Source organism: Perna viridis, chromosome 1 (genome assembly GCF_037379345.1).
Source record: "Perna viridis isolate PV_CMFRI_1.1 ecotype Kerala chromosome 1, ASM3737934v1, whole genome shotgun sequence".
NCBI classification, from domain to species: domain Eukaryota; kingdom Metazoa; phylum Mollusca; class Bivalvia; order Mytilida; family Mytilidae; genus Perna; species Perna viridis.
Genome location: NC_142445.1, coordinates 53,750,265 through 53,768,597, shown reverse-complemented (window position 1 = coordinate 53,768,597; position 18,333 = coordinate 53,750,265). Strand labels below are relative to the sequence as shown.

Sequence of the window (18,333 nt, the reverse complement as noted above, 5' to 3'; positions counted from 1 at the left end):
ACAGAGGAATGTCACTAACTGCATCCTTAAGCTGATTAAGTATACATACTACCAAACAATATGTACAAAAACAAAAATGCAGCTCCAGTAAGCGCGATTATTCGGGAACGAAAATCAGCTTGGATTTTGTGGCTTTCGACGCCTTTAAAAAACGTACTAGTGATCGTGATTCAATTTTAACTAAATGATAAAACAATTTATTTAGAATAGTACAAATTATACATTTAGCAGATAACTTGTATTTAATTTTGATATTTTATAAAATTTGCAATGCTACTTGATGAATTATTTCTATTTTTCCTCTCAAAATAGTATATTTCGCTTCAAAACATGTTATCATTTATGATGTACTTTTCAAGATGGCTGCCTCCATGAACATTTATATTATAATACACCGTTATGAAATAGTTTTTCATATGATGAAACTGACTTTAATTTAATAAGAATAATTTTACTTCCTTTATCTAATTTTTGTTATGTTAATGTGATTTACAGAAAATGAAGGTGCTGGAATATGAAAACCAAATATTCTTGGACTCATTTCACGAGGACGGATTACTGATAACAGCAAAGTATTAAATATATTTTTCACTCTATCTCAGTGTCACTTTTTTTACATGACCGCAAATTTTGTGGTTGTATATTGGTAATCTGGTATGGTGCTGTCGTTGGTGCCGTCTGTAGAAACTTGGTTTTCGTGCAATAACTTGATCATTAGTTGAATAGTTCATTAGTTGGTTTGGGTAATAGTTAAAATGGCACTTGGTTTATTAATGTATTTTTTTTTTGTAAACTATTTTTTAATTAATTCATTTGCCTACTGTAATATGATTATATGATGGTTATGTCTAATCATTCTAATCAAAATTTAATTTGTGAAAGTGATTAGACTGATCAAAGGCTGAACTTGAGAGAGTGATTAGATTGATCAAAGGTTTAATTTTCATTAAACATACTAATGTGGATTCACACACACACGTATATTTAGTCATAAATATTACCAATAAAATATTTTTTTTATAATTTATTTATTATTTATTTTAATGAGCTAATTTCATTAAGAAAAGGAAATGTTATTCAAGGTTTTGGAATTAGATTATGGTTAAAGACGTTGCTAATTACCTATAATTTATGGCTCTGTTTATTTAATAGGTGATACAGGTATTATTATAATTATTTAAATAGATTATTTCACTACTTCAATTACCATTATATGTCCTGATATCCACATTACTTTTGTAAAATTTATAAGTTTTATAAGATTATTTACAAAGTAATAAATGTGATATTTACTTCTGTATTTTAATTTAAGTTTTATTTGTGATAAATTTCACACCTTTTTTTTTTGGTATTTCATTTAATTTCACAATGTATTTTTATTGCGTTACATTTTTCCCATTTTTATAAAGAATTCAAAGAAAAAAATAAAATATGCGAACAAAATAAAAAATTAAATTTATTCAGGTGAAATTACCAAACATTTTTTATCTCAATTAATGCATGATATGTCTTGCCAAAAGACCATTATTTTATATCTATCCAAAATGAATAACCTCAAAAAAATATTTGGAAGAATACTAAATATATCAGAGGATTTATATTTATATTTTTAAATGATTAAACATACATTTATGATGGGTGCCATTTTAACTATATACAGGTGCCATTTTAAACAAGTGCCATTATGACAAGAATTTGTTGGTTGATCCTTATAAAATTTTATAACAAAGTTACAAAACCACAGAGGGAAAGTTAGTATTGATTTTGGGGGTCATAGCCCCAAGTGCTTCAGAATTAGGAACCTATAAGGGCCATAAACCAAGTATTTCATAGATTTCAACTATGTAACTCCAGTAAAAGCTTAGGAATGTCTATGATATACAAGCAGTTTCACAATATTCTATACCTCAATGGTCAGACTTGGATAATTGCTTTTGGGGGTAAAGGCTTCAACTTTGGAAAGTAGGGGCCAAAAATGTCCAGACAATAACTCATTTATTTTTGGTCCGATTTCAATATTTTTGTTTGTTTGTTTTTTGTGATTCCTTGTGAAAATCCCTGACTTCATATTTCAATTAGATTTCAGATATCTTGTATGGTTTTCTAGTTTAAAGGGGTCATACCCGAAAATTTTTACATTTTGAATTTTTAGTCTGATTTTGAAACTTTTTAATTGAATTTAAAACTTTGTGCTATATTTTGACCAAACCAGTTCTTGTGTCCATAATGAATTATAAGTCCCTATGCTTATGTGTGTCAAAAGCTAATATTATGTCCATGCTTGCCCCAGCTGTTCGGGGTTTGACCACTGCAGTCGCATAATGCTGCAATCTGCAAAGATTTAATTTTTATTAATTCTTACTATTTCATTTTCGAGTTACTGGACTTTTATCATTAAAAGGGGGAGGGATTTCCCATATTTGCACAACAACCCGAAAATGTTTTCATGAAACTTAGTTGAATAGTTTATTTCTATTAGTGTAAGCTTCCTTTTGATTTTTGTTTTATATTTTGGGTTTTACATTTTTGCATTATGGGACTTAATTCATACAAATATGGGGCAATTTCCCACTTTAGGGCTTAAACTAAAAAAATGCTTCCATCAAATGTCATGACATTATGGTTGTTTATTTCTTTTGATCTAGGCTTCGATTTTTTATTCATCAATCCCTACTGAAACAATTCTGGGATTTATAAAAAGCACTTTGTCTGCTTGTCTAACACTGTTTTAGTCTAAATATTATCATGTGTTATACATTCAATCACAATCAAAATTGAAAGCTGTATCAAGCTGGAATTTTCTGTCCATATTTGTCCCATCTGTCCAGAGTTTGACATATGCAGGTGCATCTAACTGTGCTCTGCAAAGCATTTTATTTCTGACTACTGTAAATATAGAATACATTCTACTTTATTCTTTAAGGTATAAACTAATTGTATTTGTGTGTTAACTTGTTTATTACATTGTAAATCTGTAATTGGATATGACTTTGGAAAATAACAATTTTTTTCCTTCTTTAAGGTCATTTTAATTAATACCGGTAATTAAATGTGGCAACACTTTCCAAGTTTAAACATTTGCTGATTATGATGATCTTGTTTATTTTGCAGGGGGTTAGGAATTGACAGGATTTTACAGAACTTTCTAAAAGTTTATTGTGACCCAGCAAATTTAGTTTTAGTACTGAACACTACATCATCTGAAGAAGTAAGATTATCTCTAAATGGGTCCTAAAGGTACAAGTTGTTTTCAGATATTTTCATGTGAGATATTGGATTAATGAGACTTTATTTTTCCATGTGATTGTAAAAAAAGTATAATTTATACATGAAATAAAAAGAGGTCGAAGTTTTGAAACATGTATATGCACATGCTAGTATCTACTTGTTTACGTAAACAAGTTGTACATTTATTTGTAAGGTGCTATTTATGTCACAATTATTAATACCAATTTATGTTGAAAGGAAAATGAGTTTGATACCATGACACTTTTAGTTCAGTTTGAAAAAATAACAAAATAAATGAGTTATTTTTTTTTTTATTTGTAGGAGCATTTGATCGAAAATCTGGAAAGGGATGGTGTCAAGCCCCTACCAAAGATTATTAATAATGAAGTCAGTACATCTGAAAGGTTTGTAAACTACATGAATATGTAATTATTTTTATGGTATTGCACCATTTTTATTTCTTTTTAATTAATTCATAAATTTTACTAAAAAACTTTCATGCACGTTTCAACTGTATACCCCCATTTGTTTATGCTTTATTTCAGACAAAAAGTTTATCTTGAAGGGGGAGTTTTATTTATCACATCAAGAATTCTGGTTGTTGACTTTCTGACAGATAGGATACCATCTGAACATATCTCTGGGATACTTGTATACAAAGCTCATAAGTATGTAATATATTTTTATGAGTGTTCATATTTGTAAATAATATAAATATTGGTGATATTAGTCTCTAGTAAGTTGCTCTTTGTTTCTTTACTGTAAAAATTTCGCATTGCAAAAAGGACTTATGTAAAAATATCAAGTTAAATTGAGGAAAGTTTGAAGTTGAATTAAAAATTGGTGAATATGTTGAGATGATATATGACACATTATACATTTTGATATTTTAACATTGAAGGGAAAACAGTATTTGATGCTTGATATTTCATATTTTTAAGCACAGACAATTCAACATGCATATCAGATTGAGAATTGATGATTTTTCACTATCATAACACCCTGTTGTTGTATCTATTTAAGATGGATATAATTTTTATTATAGAGTAGTAGAGTCATGCCAAGAAGCTTTTATTTTGAGATTATACAGACAGAAAAACAAGGTAACATATCAGTGATTCTTGAAACTTTCAGAAAAAAAGTATTCAAGAAAAAAAAAATAAATCACTAGCTTTAGAACAGAATTGTATGATTTTGTAAAGGTTCAATCTTCTTCAAATACAAATTGAACAGTGCCAGTGAATACATTAAGTAATTATAAACCTTGTAAATTGTAATCATATGGAAATTATCTTATATATAATTTTACCAATAATAATATAAAGTTGTTGGCTAACTATAATTATTACTTTATCCTCTGTTTATAGACTGGTTTCATCAAGGCGTTCTCAGACAGCCCTCATGCCTTTACTTCAGGTTTTGCCCATGTAGAGAGAACCATGAAGAATCTTTTTATAAAGAATTTGTATCTTTGGCCAAGATTTCATGCAAGTGTTGTGGCTACCTTGGAGAAGAACCAGGTATATAAGGCCTTTCTCTTCTTTACAAAACAATGTTTTTTATCTAAAGCAATGTATCAGTATGTCATTGATTTCATTTCACACAGAAAGCAGTTTCAGCTAAAAGCATCTGCTTCGTGAAGAACATCATTTCCATCATATATGTAACAAACTTACTCAGTTTTGAACCTTTTGAAATGATTTGGCACTTAATACATTTAAATGGTTTCTTGAGCCAAGAAATACATTTTGTAGTACATTTTTTAATGTATATTTAAAGTCATTGTTGTATCCCAAAATAATTATAATGTACCCATTGATTCTGGCAAATTATGCTTTTAATAATACTCCTGTTACCTTTGTAATAGATGAACAACTATTAAAATCATTCAAAAACAAGTTTTTGTGCCCTGCCACAATGAAGTCTTTGAAATGTTGCTTGTGTCCACCTTGTAGTTGTTCTCACTTTAACATTTCTTGACAAATTTGGATAAATTTCGTACCAAAAGTTACTTTCAGAAATCTATCAGACAAGTTTTAATATCAATGAAGACAAGCTAGTATCATGAGATTTATCTACAGTTGAAATTCACATTTCTTCAGCAGTAAATTTTGTAAGTGCTCTTGAGCCTACATTTCCCAACTGATCATTTGGGTAAAATTTATTCCAGGTTATGTAATATTGAAGCTAATACTGTCAAATAGGGACATGGAAACGGTGGTCTTTTTCACAAAAATCGTAAGTGTAAAATTAGTCATAAGTTATGACGTCAAAATACTTTTATTTACTATGAAATCATAACTTACGACTAATTTTACTCTTACAATTTTTTGTGAAAAAGACCACTGGTCTCTTATTTTTATTCAATGTTATCATATCTTTAAAACTGATGGGGAAAAATTATTTAAATTTTTGGCTGGAATCACATGTATAATAAATGACACATCAACCAAATCTCATGAAGGAAAGGGATAAGAAAAAGAAGCCTTGTTGATTTGATAAAGTGTATCAATGCCCATTTGCTAAAATACACTGATAACCTAATATTGCTTGTTGTTTATTGTGCATTTGTTATTTGTGAAGTGTTCTGCATCAGTTATTTATGCCGTTTTATCTAATAGATTGATGTAGTAGAAATACAAGCAAAGTTGACCTCAGCTATGCTCGCCTGTCAAACTGCTTTATTAGACCTTATAAATGCCTGCATCAAAGAGTTGAAGAGATGTACAACTGCAGTAAGTTAGTTAAATATTATTAAGAGATGTAGTATTACATGTATATGTACTTGAATAATACCAAATATATGTAACATAATTGGTGAATCCTACATGTAGTTCTAGTTCCATATATGTATGATAATCATTTAAGTTTAAGATACACAGTTTAAATCATGAATTCAGCTTTAAATTATTGCACCAATAAAAGAAACTAGAATTCCTTAGTGTTTAAAAATGGGGATAAGACTCATTTAAAACATAAAATAATCAATTCTTACAGTAATGAAACAAACTTTGGTGTCTATAAGACTTTTTGCAATTTAAAGATTACTTAAATATTTTTTTATTTTATTTTTCAGATAGATGCAGATGAAGTGACTGTAGAGAATGCCATCGGAAAATCTTTTGATAAAATCATAAGATTCCAGTTAGATCCTGTCTGGCATCAGTTAGGTTCTAAAACAAGACAACTTGTTACTGATATAAAGACCCTTAGACTTATCCTCAGGTAATTCTGATTACAGAGAATAAAATAGTAGATATTGTAGCAGTGCTTCAACTTCAGCAGTAAAAAAGTTCTTAGAAGATCAGTTTCACAATAGGGCTGATATGCTGTGTTGTTGGGAATTACAGTGGAAACAGTCTGCTCCTATTCAGAATACCAGTAATCCCAAAACCTGTCTTAAACAAACACTGTTTGAAATTCCTTTGTATAAATTTAAATCTATTTTGAAACTAGCTAAACAGAAAACTTGTCTTAACAGGAAAAATTCTCTAGTTCAAAATGGCTTCAGTTAGGTCAGGTTGCATTGTATGAGTCTTAGTTGTTTAATAATATAATTTTTAATACTTTAAAAGTAAAAAATACATCATGGTGACCTGCAAATAGAATTTTTTTACGGAAAAGAAAAAAAAACAATTACATTGTTTTATGTTAAAACTGATTGAAGTCACTCTACCAGTAGTAAGAAATCTGAGTTTTTCAGGCATTTGACACAGTATGATTGTGTGACATTCCACAGTATGGTGAATTCTGTCAGGTGAGTAAAGAACCATCAGCTTTAAAAGTAAATTATATTGGTTTATTACATCCATTAAGCATTTTTCATTTGATAGCAATTAATTTTTATATCTTTTTATACTTTGTAACTTCAAATGTATAAACATTAGGCACTTCCAAGCCAGGAGTACCTACTTGCAATGAAGATATATGTTGCTATTGTTTCAGGACCAATGAGAAAACATTTGGTCAGAACACTGGTTGGTTATTCCTGGATGCAGCTGATTCACTATTCGTAGTAAGTGTTTCCATCAAATACATTATAGGGACGGAGTATCAGCGACATCCTACATATTATACCCTCCGTCAAAACATGAATGACTCAAAAATCTTTCTGTCAGGAGTGAATTATTTCAGAAGTGACATATGCAGTTGGGATGTGATTGTTTGAACTTTTAATGCAGTCACAAATCATGCAAGAAGTCTTGCATATTTCCGTTAGTCAAGGCATTATGGATGTAACAACATGATGATGCATTATCAATAAGTTAAATTTAAATTGAGTATAAATAGCTCCGATGTTTGGGTGGCATATTTTCCCAAGCTGCAGTATTAATATCATAAAAATGATTTAATGTACCATTATTTTTTAACTAAGATGTTCATATCATAAACTGCATTGTGTTTCATTTTTAAAAGACTTTTGTGACAAATGTCATGCATGCAGTACACTTTTTTATTGTCTGATCAAATATTATTTCAGAAATAGGGCTAGCAACATTATCTTCAACTTTGAAAATGGGACTCATAAGATGACTTTTCTTTAATATTCATAGCATTCAAGAGAAAGAATATATGGACAAACAAACAGGAAGAAATTTGAAGATGAAACTGATAAAAAAGGTTAGATTTATACTTCAGCAGTATTTTCAGTGTTACTATATGATTTTATATTTGGTTATAAAATAACAGTAACTTTGGGGATATTGGATATTGTCAATATGGTGTATTGATTTTTGAATAAAGGGAAGTATAATATTTGCTTCGATCCACAACTGATTTAAAAGTACATATCTCCACAGATTGCTTCCTCTTTTTACATGTATATCAATTGATAGGACTTCTCAGCTGTAGGTCACTACTACTATTCAATATTTATGTAAATCAATATTTTCTGTCACATAAATACTTGATACTAATTCAGCTAGGTCTTTGGGACTAGTAATATCCTGTGTTATTTTTATCCTAAACCTCTACAAAATATGCACTTATATGATGCAATGAGGTATTGTTGTTTGCTTCTATATTACTCACAGTTAATATTTCTTCATATTTTAGTTAATCTGATATACTATTTCAAATTGCTTGGCTATGTCTAGACATTTCTGTTAGTAACTTTCTTGTTTGATATCATTACTGTTTGCTTAAGAGTACTTATAGATACTGTTTATTTAATTCTTGAAATAACTTCATTCACCAGAAACAATTCACATATATGTTTCTATGACCAGTGTCCTTAGATTACACCATAGAGATTTACAATACTACTGTAAACTGGGAAATTTTCGTGTCATCTTTTTTCACGATTTCTGTGGTCAATCTACTTTTGTACCACTTCTAATTTCTAATTTAACAGGTTAAATAAAATAACGTAGTTAGGGGAAGTTTACACTTCCCCTAACTGCTATGTACTTAATTAAAAGTGTCACCTACCACAAACCAGATTATTTCATATAATGTGTTTAAAATTTAGAAATACATATTTTGTACTACTTCTATTCTATCATTAAACGAATTCCGGCCCAAATAATGAATTGATTCTTTTAAAATCAAAACTTTAATAGTTCTTGATAATTTGAATGGTGGACTAGGCAACATTGATGAAGTCACAGTACTGAACCAGGTTTTACAAAATATACTTGTTTGTCCAAAGAGCACTGACCGATCAGCAGCTTAATAAAATTATTGAAATATATTATAGAACCTGAACCAGTGTTGGAGCCTTGTCCTAAATGGGTGGCATTGATGGATGTGATGAAGGAAATCAGAGACCATGAGAAACATTCTGAACTTGACCAATGTCACACACTGATAGCTGCTGAGGATGACAGAACTTGCAACCAGATAAGGGAGGTAATCCAATAGGATATTTGTATTTAGTAACCAAATTTGAATCAATTTTAAAACAGTTTGAATTTATGTTTCATTTATTCTGCATTTTGTATTTCATTGACACCTGTTCTTTTCATTTTTTATTCATTACATGTTTCTTTGAATTTTTGTTGTTGATTATCATATACAAACATGATTCTTGCTAATAAAATATCATTAACATTAAAACTATACTGTAAAACAACAGAGACTGTATTGCAGATGCAAAACATTATTTATTATTTTTGCTTATAGATTCTATTTATGACAGGTTCTTTGTGAGGGACATAAAAGTCTATTGGTTAGATTGTATAACAAATCATTAGCTCTGAAGGGACAGTATCTCCAAGATCCACAGGTATTCTACTGTAATACTTCATGAAATTTTCAGTTTGATGTACTCTAAAAACATGCCTATTGTAATATATTTACACAACTAAAAATAGTATATGTTTTTAATTGCTGTGAATGTTTGATAACGAATGAAAACATAGAATCTGATATGATAAAACTGGTAAAATGATATTAAGTAGGAAGTTAATACCAGCCCTATATATACATGTAGCAGAGCTATAGTAAATTAAATCCATGCAAAATACATAGTAGATTTTGTAAATCGCTATCTTATACTGAAAACACTTCTATTTAATTTTGTTGCAGAAAAATCAAAGGGAAGAGAAAAAGTCAAAGCAGAAAGCATCTGGTAAAAGTTCTGATGTACCAGAGATAACCTTAACACAGATGTTGGGAAATAATAAACCAGAAGGCAATCCTGATGTAAGATTGCAGATACTTTTCAAGATGTAATTTTTTTCTCCCATATTTAACAAATGATTAAGTATGCACATGACTTTTTAATCACCTGGCGATGGCTACATTTTTACAAGCAGCTTCCTACTGTTTCATGTCTTTGAAATTGTCTTTATGGGAGAAACTGTTCTCTTTAAAAAAAAGTCTTGGTTTTATTTATTTCTCCTATCAAAATAGTAAAGTTTAGATTGTAACATGTTTGTTGTTTTTCAAATGCCTAAAAAAATTTTTTTTTCTTTCTCAAAAGGAGAAACAAATAAAACTGAGTGCACCTGAATGATGTCTGTATATTTTCTTTCCTTGTCAGTAAAATGAAAATATTGCAAAATTTGATTCTTATGTTTTGTGTGCCATTATCTTTTATTGGTAGTTTCAGGAAGTTCTCTTTTATGTCCACATAAGGATATAGCTAGTACATATATTAGCAAAGTACCTAATACTTAAAGTATCAGGATGATTAAGGTCAATTTCAGTAAAATATCTTAGTCGACCACTGCACTGTTCAAGTAGCATGCTTGCCTTAAATCAGGGAGGTCTCTTGTTTGATCCCTGCCATACTAGAGACTTAAAAACTGGTAGTCACTGCTTTCCTGCCAATCAAGCAGGATATAGGTATTTATATGATGGCTGGTTGGCACCCATTGAAGAGACGCTTTTTCCTATAGACTGTTGCTTCAGTGAACTGACACATTCAAAGCACAAGTCAGTGTGTTAGTCCAGTACAAAGCAGGATCTGTTTAGCTGTTTGAGTGTTCTCATCCTGAAACCTGAAATGTATGAAATACCTCCCACAATGTTATGCTAAAATCAATCAATACATGTATCAACCTTGGTGCAGACGTGTTAAGTGATATCTACTAGAGCTAGTTTCAGAAATTTTCTGTATACCAGCAAGTATTGCAAAAAAAAGAAGTCTCTTTATTCTTAAGAAAAGGTGTCATTCATTCTGTAGTATGTTTTTGTTTATACATTTATTGTTTCAACTTTCTCCCAAAATAGCAGCAAGATGAATGACAGACCATTAAACATAGATTTTATAAGTAAAATTCTTTAGTGTCTGTGTTTGGTCATCCTTTGTTGGAATTACAGTTTTTTGACTTTTTATATAGTGAAATGAAATGATACATGAAGGTAAAAGTAATATATTATTTTACAGGATGACAACAAGCCTTGTTCATCAAAGGATGCCTATTATGGTTTTATCGATCAACCATTGACCATTATACACCCTCTCCATGGAGCCTCAAACAGTAATGGACTGTCTAAAACTCTACATGAAGTCCAACCAAAATATGTCATTCTTTATGATGCTGATATGCAGTTTGTCAGAGAGCTAGAGGTAAGTCATATGAAGTGTACCAGTTTGTCAGAGGGACTAGAGGTTTGTCCTGAATAGTGTAGTCATGTGAAGTTTGCCAGATTGTCAGATAGCTGGTACTTAGTCCTGTGAAGTGTGCTAGTTTGTCAGAGAGCTGGAGGTTAGTCCTGTGAAGTGTGCTGGTTTGACAGAGAGCTGGAGGTTAGTCCTGTGAAGTGTACCAGTCTGTCAGAGAGCTGGAGATTATTCATGTGAAGTGTACCAGTTTGTCAGAGAACTGGAGGTTTTATTTATGTGAAGTGTACCAGTTTGTCAGAGAACTGGAGGTTTTATTTATGTCAGAGAGCTGGAGATTAGTCCTGTGAAATGCAGCAGTTTGTCAGTGAACTGGAGGTTAGTCTTGTGATGTGTGCCAGATTGACAGTGAACTGGATGTTAGTCCTGTGAAATGTACCAGTTTGTCAGAGCACTGTAGGTTTGTCTTTGTCAGAGAGCTTGTGATTAGTCCTGTGAAATGTACCAATTTGCCAGAGAGATTGAGATCAGTCCTGTGAAGTGTGCCAGGTATGGTAATTTTTTATTTGCTTTTTTCAATCCAAACTTGATCGAATTGAAGAGAAGTTACTCATTGCTGGTATACTACATATACTTTCTGGCACTTATCTGTAATTGTTGAATTTTTCAGGTATACAAAGCTAGTACTCCAGGTAGACCTTTGAGGGTTTACTTTCTTATGTATACTGGTTCTGTTGAAGAACAAAGATATCTTACAACTCTCAGGAAAGAGAAAGAGGCATTTGAATATCTAATCTCAGAAAAGTCTGTGAGTAAAAATAAAAAAAGAAACTTAATTAACTTCTTTACCTCAGAGCAATAGATACATAAAATACTACATATTTTTCACAGCAAGTTTCAAGTGAAAATTACTTGCATTTTGTATTGATTAATACAGCTATTCAACTTGAAAATTTGGTGGCACACAAAAGCAACTTAACTTATTTAGTTAATGCATGATGGTACATTTGCGTGATTCTTAACAACAACTTGCAAGTTTTATTATAGACTGAACATAAAGATTGTCACCAAGATAGATAATTTGAGTTTTCCTAATTTTAAGTGATCCCAATATATTTTGTGTTTATTGCTTACTTCAATGCATATTTTAATGGTGATATGAAAAGTCTCAAGTGTACATCTGATTTCAATTTGGACCCGTTATCAACTTTATTGACATCTGGCATCAATTTCACAAAAAGTCATACCGGTTAGTGGAAAATATATCATAAATAATGAAAAAGGCACAATAGAAAATAGCAATGTGACAGCATAACTTACAATCAATTTTACACATACAACTAATTGTGAAACTTATGTCAGGATCTTATGTGTCAAAAATTAAACGTTAATTCTTAATGTTCTTTGATGTGCTGAATCTGAGTCAATATTAAGAATTATGATTTTGGGCCCAATTTTAAATTAGTTGTCATCGAGGTTTGAATGACAGTTTTTCACCAGTCATGAATATCATTTTGATGCTAATTGCATTTAATTACATCTTAAGACTATGGTGATACCTGAGGAAAGAGAGGGTAAAATGGATGATGATCCCAATCTATCAAGGGACATAACTCCAGCAAATGCTACTGTAGCTAATAATACTATCAACACCAGAAAAGGAGGACTTCAAACAAAGAGTCAACAAAAGGTATGTATTCTTGTATGTAATGTTGTCACAGTTAAATATATGTTAAGCGAATATGCATGCTGGTTGCAGTGGATATTGTCATATACTTAGCAATGAATACACATAGTTGAGAAGTTCATGATTAGATTTAATCAGTTTATATTTATAAAGAGAACTGTGTGTGTTTCCTACATTTAAAACTATAACAAAACTTAAAGTTTATTTTATGATGGCTAAAATCAGTAGGCACATGTACTTCACTTTGATCTATTTCATGGCATGAACTAAGTGCACTTATTTTACAGGTGATTGTTGATATGAGAGAGTTCAGAAGTGAGTTACCCTCCCTGATACATAGAAGAGGTATAGATATTGAACCAGTTACAATTGAGGTTGGTGCAAATTCATTAGTACTCTGCTCCATTATTGAATCATTATTCTGATTAAAATAGATATGTCAATATGAACTGCATTTTTTTAGGTAATATTGCAAAATAACATTGATGTTGATATTTGCCAATCTTAAAGCAAGGTTTATACATTGTCTATATTAAATATGGTTCAAACCACTAAATGTAGGAAATGTTACATTGTGGAGAAGTTTGTTTCCTCCTTTACTAACACTGCAGAGAGGCCTTTAAATGTTTTGGAACAGTATTCAAATTAGACATCTTTTGACAATTGGATAATATTTTATAAAATTATTCATTCTTTCCCTACATTTCAAGGTCCTTGAAATTTTGGAAAGGTCTGTCTGCAGCATATAGCGTGAGCTTTTTACATCAAAAACTGTTCTCAGCTCGACAAGATCTAGGAAAACTATGAATATATTTAGTTGATTTATGTCCAGTTTTTCTCTCTGTTTGGTCAAAATTATACTCTAACTCTTCTTTATATTTGACAGGTTGGTGACTACATTTTGACTCCAGATATCTGTGTAGAGAGAAAGAGTGTCAGTGATCTGATTGGATCATTGAACAATGGTAGACTGTATAATCAATGTGTATCGATGTGTAGGTACTATAAACGACCTGTCCTACTCATTGAGTTCGATGTTAACAAGTCATTTGCATTACAGGTATTTAGTTTTCTTTGATTTCTTGTACAAAAACTTCAGTGATTTATGAATGTTGATTTGTATGTATGTCTTAAATATTACTGTAATGTTCTATGGATACAGAGATTTCATAGAGAATACCTTGCCTGCTGATTCATTTTAAATCCAAGCAAAAATTTGGGTTGGTCATATAATGCTATGGTACTGTTGTTAGTCATCATTCCACGCATAGACACCGTGTTTTTGTGCAATGACTAGAGTATGTTTAAGAATTTCTATGAAATTAAAAATCAGGGTTCAGTTTTCAAAGAGTTGGTATTGATTTTGGGGCCAAAAAATAAATGTTTTGAAAAACCTGATGTAAAGTGCTTATTTCTTGACCATTTTCAATGGAGTTTTCATTTTATGTCTTGGATTCTTGAGTTCTTGAATATTCTGAATCTAGCCATGTATTTACATTTTTCAATTTTGGAATCGTTTATGAATTTGTTCACATTTAGATTCAAATCGGGGTCCAAAATTAAATTTTTGTTTGATGAAAGAAAAAAAAACAGCTTGTTTTCCAATGAGCTGAAACCTGTATGTTAAACTCTGACTTCAAATTTATCATTTCTGCACTTATTCTGTGTCAGAAGTGTATGCTGTGTATACAATTTTTGTCAATTGTTCAAGGTGCATCTTTTGTAGCCATATCAAATTGCACCCTGCAGAACATTCTATTCTAAAATTATCTTATATCCTTTTTTCCAGGGGAAGTATCCCATATCTAATGATGTATCAATACAAGATATTTCCTCCAGACTGACATTATTGACAATTCATTTTCCAAAATTAAGGATACTTTGGTGCCAGAGTCCATATGCCACTGCTGAATTATTTGAAGAGTTGAAGGTATATAATTTACTTGACTTTGTGTATTTCAAAATATATGATACTTATTTGGCATGTAAAATAATGTTTTTTTGTACTTCTAATTCTGTCACAATTAAAATATGATGAAATTCATTATTTAGTACTAGGGAAACTTGAAGTGTAAAAGAGAAGTAAAAAAATAAAGTGTAGGTTTCTAGCATCTTAGGTATTTAAAATAAGTATATTTTAATTTGGTTCTAAAGTACATGTATATGTTAAAAATAAAAAAAAATACATTTCTTCATTGTTCCAGCAAGGGAGACAACAACCTGATGCTGAATCAGCCATGAAAATTAACTCAGCTGAAGTTGATAATGAATGGACTGACAAGTACAGTCATAATCCACAGGTATTTTTTAATGCTTCTCAAACAGAGTAATATTGTAGATCTTCAATTTATATGCCAGTCTTCTATATTGGTATCTATGAAATGATTTGAGGAAGATTTAGTAAAAACTTGGTATAAAATATGTGGGTACAACCTGATATGAATTATCAAATTTTTAAGCAATTAATAGCTCATAAGTTGATTTTCCAAAAAGGAAATAGTTGTGTGTTTGAAATGAATTATAAGTTCAGACAGAGAAATATGAAAACATTGTTAAGTCATTTCTTGTAACTGATTAACTATAATAACATATTGTAAAACTAATTAGATAATGCTTCGCATTCTGACATATTTATTGTGAGTACTTGTTTTTTTAGGGATTGGTCCCAGGACCATGTTTTGTTCAGGATTATCTGTGTCAATTTTGTTATCAACGTATAGTACCATGCATATATACCAAATACTGGTTGATAAATCTATGAACTGTGAAATTATTTAATAAGATGGTCCATATTGGTTAGTATTACAATTTCAATTAGAATACTTACAGTTTGATAAGTAGATGAATGCTTTAGTATATACATTTTCAGTCATATTTATTTATTCTTTTTCAAAAATCAACATATACATGTATACAAATTTATTTTATGTTTTTGTTCACAGGACTTCTTACTGAGGATGCCTGGTGTCAATATAAAGAATTACAGAAAGATTATGAACAAAGTTGAGAATCTCGCAGACCTGTGTAGCATGACCGAAGACCAGTTAGCAGAATTAATGGACAATAAATCAAGTGCTAAATTGCTATATGATTTTATACATACAGATCATAAACGGGCTGAGTCTAGTGATAAAGCAATAAAATCTAAAGATTACAGGAAGACATTCAAAAGGAAAAGATGATAAATAATGCAGACTGTATTTATGTGTATGTTCAATGGTGTCTTTGTATGTTCTTGCATTTTGTCGTATCATTTACTGATACTAGATTTCATAGAAAGTTACAAATTTTCCGTCCACAATCATTTCTTCAATGACTTATTTATAAATGAATCATACTTGATGAAATTGGTGCATTATGTTAGAATTATGTTTTTACACACAAAAAAAACCAAACAAACTGAAACATTTGTAGTTCTCACTCAAATCAGGGTTTCTTTTCTGTTCTTGTAGAAAAACCTCTTATGTGTCAGTGAATCTGTCTAGACATTTTTCAGTGTGCTCTTAAAAGTATTGGACTGGTTAAATTTTTATGCCACCACAAAAAAATTGGGGTTGTTTAATTATATGGTCTCGTCATCCATGTGGTCTTCTTCTGTAATATTCAAACAGTAACTTGAGTATTAGATGATTGATCTTTATTTAAAAACAACTCATCTTAAAAAAATTTAAATATTTTCTTTCTTTGGTGTTTAGTTCAATTTTAGGTGAACACTTAAGTAGAATTGATTCTTCCTACAAACAAGATTTTTTTCTGTAATGTGTATTTATTGTCCCATTTAAAGTTATGTTTTAGTACAAGTCCTTGTAAGAGTCAGGTTGGTCAAATAGTGACAAGATACAAGATACCAAAACTTTTTTTTAGCAGAGCATTATAACAATCTTTTCTTCACCATGCTATGGGCTGGTGAATACCCTTTGCAACCTTTGGTCTACCAGCAGTGGCATAAACCCAGTGGTTGCTAAATACAAAAATTACCCATCATATAGATATTGCAAATTTTGAAATGCTTTAGGCAGAAAGCATTTTAATACTAAGGGGTGGGGGCTGGATTTATTTTGTGAAAAATAAAGTTATTTCAAATTTGAGCAAAAAACATTTTTTTTTACTCAGCCTTGCACAGAAAAAAATTATGATTCAATATTTTCCCCATTAAAAAAGTAGATTTTCAAATAAAATTTTTTAACACTGGCTGCATCTGAAAATAAAAAATTGTTTTCCTTTTGTGTGAAAAAATTTCTTATTCGACATAAAGTCCTATACCCCCCTCAAAAAGAAAATGCTCTATGCCTTACATGTGTTTCAACAAGTTAACTTTCACCAGTAGGGTAATACTTATGAAATTCTTTTTCCAAAAATAAATTGGACATTTTATATTTTACATGGAGTACTCCAAACCTGAAATTTTGAAATACAAAACTGTATCCAGAAGTTCAGTCAAATTCAATACAAGGAATAAAGCCTTTTTTTAGTACTGTTGAATTTTGTTATACTGCAAATTTCCCTAAAATTGCATTGTATTGTTAGGTTGAATGGTTCAATACTATAAAAGGAAAGTTTTGATAGATTTAAAGGATAGGAATGTAAGGCTTAAAAGGGTCAGAAATGAGCATTTTCTTCAATTTAGTGTAAGTTGCATAGTTCTTATCTCTAACTGCAAATTTTGCAAAGTTCTTTGACCACTTTCAATCTTGTCAGAATCTAATCAGCATTTTTTCACAATACAAAGAAAGAGTTCATCAAGTTTCAATGCTGTAGCACCCATACTTGTTCACAACTTACAGGGTTTGTAATCTGCAGGCATATCAAGCTACACAGTGGTAAACATTTTACTTTAAGCAGTGATTTAGTTGGTACTTCTGCAAGGTGAATGGTACACCTTCCCATAAAAACTCTCAATATTTTTCAACCAAATTTTTATGGAAAACTTACATCAACCATTCAGAAATACCAACTGTCTGAGTCTGGTCAGAAAATTAGCACAAAAGGGTCTATTTCATGAAATCTTGATTCTTGTACAACTGAATATTGGTTCTATCATTGTCCACAGACAATTACATGTTTTCTTGAATAACTCATTTGCCGGTACGCCTTTATACTCAATTTATTTCCATTTTAATGTAACACAAAGTTCCTTAACACACAAATGGAGAATGGGATGGAATTTATAAATAAGTCTTGATTTTATAGGAACATTTGATATGCTGATCTAATGATGCATTTATATTTTTAATTTTTTTACGAATTTTGCAAGTTCATGCAGCTTTAAGTCCTAGATTAACATTTGTCAACATTTGTTGACATCTATGCTGCATGGCTTTTTTTACCCAATTGAAAAATTAGTCCACATCAAGGTCCATAGGGTTTAGGATGAAACATGTTCTTGTTAAAGCATAATTTGTTTTGT

At 30.5% G+C, this 18,333-nt stretch overlaps 1 protein-coding gene across 1 annotated transcript; it reads left to right on the top strand.

Moving 5' to 3' along the window:
- Positions 1-342: 342 nt before the first annotated feature.
- LOC148629376 (DNA repair endonuclease XPF-like) lies at positions 343-17,009 on the top strand. The gene is made up of 22 exons (XM_088549778.1): positions 343-572; positions 3,112-3,208; positions 3,550-3,632; positions 3,774-3,896; positions 4,274-4,331; positions 4,596-4,748; positions 5,850-5,963; positions 6,305-6,453; positions 6,932-6,985; positions 7,174-7,243; positions 7,782-7,848; positions 8,927-9,078; positions 9,368-9,454; positions 9,757-9,873; positions 11,063-11,245; positions 11,910-12,047; positions 12,786-12,929; positions 13,214-13,300; positions 13,813-13,986; positions 14,716-14,856; positions 15,131-15,226; positions 15,869-17,009. Exons 1-22 carry the CDS (start codon positions 499-501, stop codon positions 16,106-16,108), a joined length of 2,601 nt encoding a protein of 866 aa, XP_088405904.1. The 5' UTR covers positions 343-498; the 3' UTR covers positions 16,109-17,009.
- Positions 17,010-18,333: the final 1,324 nt, after the last annotated feature.